This window comes from Equus quagga, chromosome 12, assembly GCF_021613505.1.
Source record: "Equus quagga isolate Etosha38 chromosome 12, UCLA_HA_Equagga_1.0, whole genome shotgun sequence".
Classification (NCBI taxonomy): domain Eukaryota; kingdom Metazoa; phylum Chordata; class Mammalia; order Perissodactyla; family Equidae; genus Equus; species Equus quagga.
Window position 1 is genome coordinate 68,530,878 of NC_060278.1, and position 4,587 is coordinate 68,535,464.

General features: G+C 47.6%; 1 protein-coding gene across 1 annotated transcript; it reads right to left on the bottom strand.

The window, feature by feature from the left end:
• Positions 1 to 3,491: 3,491 nt before the first annotated feature.
• SCP2D1 (SCP2 sterol binding domain containing 1) lies at positions 3,492 to 3,947 on the bottom strand. Its single transcript, XM_046678326.1, has one exon. It carries the CDS (start codon positions 3,945 to 3,947, stop codon positions 3,492 to 3,494), a length of 456 nt encoding a protein of 151 aa, XP_046534282.1.
• Between the last annotated feature and the right edge of the window lie 640 nt (positions 3,948 to 4,587).

The window sequence follows — 4,587 nt, forward strand, 5'->3', positions numbered from 1 at the left end:
CTGTGAAAAATAATCCAATTTTTCAGAATTCAGAAATCCTATTCTTATACAAAATGTCCTCCTTCAAACTTCAAAAACACTGTGCTGGCCAACCCTGTGCAGACCGAGAAACATACAGATGTGTGTTTTGAGCCAGATGTGAACTTGTAGGACACCAACTGAGTGTGAGACGAAGCAGAGGTCCCTGGAACCAAGCGTGAAAGCTGGAGTGTGGACTTTTTCAGGAGGCAATAGGGAGCCAGTGAAAGTGCCCCCTTTCCTCTCATCCAGAAGGGAACTCACCAGCATGGAAAACCCAGCTGGGCCGGTGACTATGCTGGGCATGACCTACTCAGGGCTCCCCAACAACCTGATGTCGTAAGGCTGCTGGCCCCATTTCTGGACGAGGCAGCTGAGGCACAGAGTGGTCCAATAATTACCTTGATTACAAGGACATGAAGTGGTCACCTGGGCTCGGAACTACCTTTCTGATTCCGTAATCCAAGTCCTTCCAGCTGCTCCACCTGGCATCCCAGTGTCGAGCAATTTTGTTTCTTTTGGCTGAAAAGGGGTTTGCTCTCGCGTTTCCCAAAGCCCGAACTCCTCTCTTCAGTTGTCAACCAGCTCTCTCTCCTTATTCAAGGCTTCTGCTCTTCCCACTCTCCAGCTCCTTCCATGGCAGCTGCCAGACTGCCACAGTGCCTCCCTTGCCTCTTCTGCATCCCAGCCTCTCATATTCCATCCCCACTGCTCACCTGTAGCTCAGCCTCCCGGCTTCCCAGTTGCACATTCCTGAGAAAGGAATCTAATTACTTCAGGTCAAGATTTTGTTCCAATTCATAATAGGCTATAGGTCGCTGTCCAGCCTATGGGGTAGGCCTCCCTTTGGTCAGATGCCAGCCCAGGTGTGACCCTCTGTAACACCCCCTCCCTCCCACCCCTCTGCACCCCACGCCTGATCTCTAAGCAACCACATCTCAGGGCCAATCCCTGAGGCTATGACCAACTCAGGGTGTGAGCAGGACCACTCAGGGAACGGACTTGGGCAAGGCATCTCCCTGAAAACAGCATCCCAAACCCTGCCTGGCAGCCTGACGCTCATAAATACTCTCATAAACACGGCTTGAACGGAGGGACCTGGAGCGGGCTAGGTGAGTGCTCACGACAGTGCTCACAGTCAGTCTCCAGCCTCTCAGACACCCACCGCTGCCCCAGGCGGGGGCATCGGCAGGTGCACCACACGGTCACCCACCGAATGACCCAGGCGAGCAAAGAACCAGGAGGTGCTCCACATCCCACTCACACCCCCTTAGCAATTCTGTACCGCAGAGTTGAGCGTCAACCCAAAAAATGTCTCTTCGTTTCCCACCGAGAGAATGAGATTTTGTCAGCAACAAGCCTTCCCTCTGCCTTCTTCTGACATGGAGAGGTCAGAAGGGGCTCTGCAGAGCCATCTAAATCAGAAAGGGGTTGGAAAAGTGGACACACTGCGAGGTCAGAGGATACGTTGTGCCAAGGGAGGGTCGAGTTTTAAATTCCCCTTATAAAGGCTTGGTTTTGAACCGAGGGTGGCAGGTTCTCAAAGCATTCCTGAGCTTATACTGACACATATAAACTGCATGTTTAAGTGTGCACTTGAATGTCTGACCTACAGATACACCTGTGAAGCCATCACTACCGTCAAGGTGATGAATCTATCCATCAGCCCCATTTCCTCGTGGCCATTTGTAATGGCCCCATCCCTCCCCACTCCCCAAGCCTGTCTCTTGGCAACCACTGATATTTTTTTTCTCACTACTGTTTGCATTTCCTAGTATGTTAACAAATAGAACCATACAGAATGCACTTGGTTTTCTCTGGCTTCTTTCATTCAGTGTAATTATTCTGACATTCATCCATGTTGTTGTATGCACATCAATAACTCATTCTTTTTTATTGCTGAGTAATATTGCAGGGAATGACATACAACAATTTGTTCATCCATTCACTTATGGATGGATATTTGGCTTATTTACAGTTTGGGACCATCATAAATACAGCTCCATGAACATTCACATACAAATTTCTGTACTTGTACGTATGCTTTCTTTCCTGTTGGGAAAATACCTAGGAATGGAATGGCTGGATCATTTGGTAGGCACATGCTTGAGCATGGCCGTTTTAATGAAACTTCCATGTGGGTTGCAGAGTGTCCACACTATGTGTATTTAACCTACAAGATAAAGGTACACACAGGGGCCAGCCCTGTGGCGTAGTGGTTAAGTTCACATGCTCTACTTTGGCGGCCTGTGTTCATGGGTTCAGAGCCCAGGCACAGACCTACACTACTCATCAGACATGCTGTGGTGGCAACCCACAGATAAAGTGGAGGAAGATTAGTACAGATGTTGGCTTAGGGCTAAGCTTCCTCAAAAAAAAACAAAAAGAAAGGGGAAGATTGGCAACAGATGTTAGCTCAGGGCTAATCTTCCTCAGGAAAAAAAAAAGTGCACACAGATCACGGTGGAACAAATGACCCATACACTCACTCAAAAGGTCACATCAGGTTGCAGCTGGCTTCATTCCAGTCCTCCCAATGAGTGGAGAGGGCTCCCAGGAGGGAAAATCTCCCAGGATGACCTTAGATTTGGGAAAATGTTCAGTGCACAAACTTCTGACACTTCAGAGATGGCCCACAAGAGGGCTATGTAACTTGTCTCCAGGAGCTCCTTTAAATAATGGCAATACCTTGTTGGTCTAGACTAGAACAGTTATGATCAATAGTGAAAGCCGGGGCATGAACCAGAGCAGGGCTTCTCCGAGGGTGGCCCCATCAGCATCACCTAGGAACTTGTTAGAAACGCACATTCTTCCCAGCCCAGACCTACAGAGTGGAAAGACTGAGGGGGCTCAGCAATTGGGGCTTTCACCAGCCTTCCAGGGGATCTGATGCATGCTCCAGTTTAAGAGCCAGCAGCCTAGAACATCTTTCAAGCCCTTCAACTCTCCTGGAGTTAATTCCATCAGAAGTCATGATACACCAAGAGCTCTTCCCCTTATTCCATCCACACAGCTGTGGACCCACCCTCTTAGAACCCTGCACCCCTGTGTTAAAGTCTTCTCAAAGAACCAAGTTCTGGAATGCAGATCTGCACAATTATGGTTGTTCTTTCCCCAAAGCACCAAACTAAAAGAAAAAAAAACTTCTCAGGAACTCAATCATTGGAGCATTTCAATCCAACTGTCAAAACCATTTCTCTACATGAGGCTTCATGCTAGCATATTACAGCAAAAATGAATCTAAGAAAAGAAAAAGACAAAGATTTTAGGTGATATACTCCAACACTCTTTACTGCTCTAGAACCCTCACTGCAAATTTACAAATCAGCAGGAAAATTAATCAAACTTGAATAGGAAGAATTTGAGTAAAAATATTGGATACTTTTTGTTTTAATCTTCGGTTTAAGCATGATTTCTGCTCAATCTTATAATCAGGGAGAAGTGATGATCATTTCCTTGGTATTTTTGCATGCTTAAAATTTAGCCCAGTCTTTGAAGACCCTCTCCAGCTTCTGGCCAAGCAGAACTTTGCCACTCACTTTGAACTTGCCAGCAAGGAAAGCCTTCTGAGGATTCATTTTGCCCAAAACCAGCTCCATAAAGACAGGCTCTGGGATTGTGAAGACAGTGTCTGCTGGGAGCCTGGCGGATCCTGGATACATGTCCCCAGCGCCATTCTTCAGGTCAATGGTCCACTGCAGAATGGTCTTCCCATCTTTGGTGATGTCCAGCTGAAAGATGGCATTGACTTTCTTTACCAGTTGGGCCCCCATTGCTTTGATGTGATGGCTAATGTCCTCGAACACGAGGAAGCTCTGGGATTCTGACAGCTCCAGAGGGTGCGGCGTAGCGTGTTCCTGAGCTGACCCCAGATCCTCAGGCCCATCCCCCGCTTTGATCTTGGGCTGATGGTCAGTCCTCTTCCACATCTTACTGTACTGGTCCTCCTGACTTTGCTGTCTGGTTTGTGAGCCGCTGTGGTCAGATTAATATCCGCAGGTCAGATTGTGACATCAGAGGTAAGGCCCAAGTGTGTGTGGGGAGTGAAGCCGGTGTGTGTGCTGCAGTCTTATTGGCCAGATAGAGGCTAAAATGTGACATGGGGTGAGACTCAGACAGGTAATTGTGAGGCAGACCCACACCACCAACCCCTAAACCAATCAGGGCTATTGGTCTCGCAAGGCCAGAAAGGTCTGGACCCCATGTGGGAATAAGGGAAACTGGCCCCAGAAGGTTCTTTGGTGACATGACCTCTGTCTTTCCAATGCAGGCATCTCTCAGTAGCAGTTATTCTGATCCCTTTAAAAGCAGATAATCATCAAGGCATAGATCCTGGTGCTGAATTTGGCTTTACCTGGCTGCTCGTGGAGGGCGAAATGCTTTTATAGCAAAATAGCTGGTTGGAGAAGAAATTGGCACAAGGGCCTGCATCAGAAAGCTTCTGGAAGTACAGTGAATGGGAAAAAATAAGTAAATAAATATCTCTAAGATCAACAGAAGATGCTTCCGGTCTCAGATGATAATTTCATGTAATCGTATAGCCCTTACTTGAACCAAGACACTGTCTGG

Coding starts and splice junctions, on each gene's coding strand:
- SCP2D1 (XM_046678326.1), bottom strand. CDS start 3,947: ATGTGGAAGAGGACTGACCATCAGCCCAAGATCAAAGCGGGGGATGGG.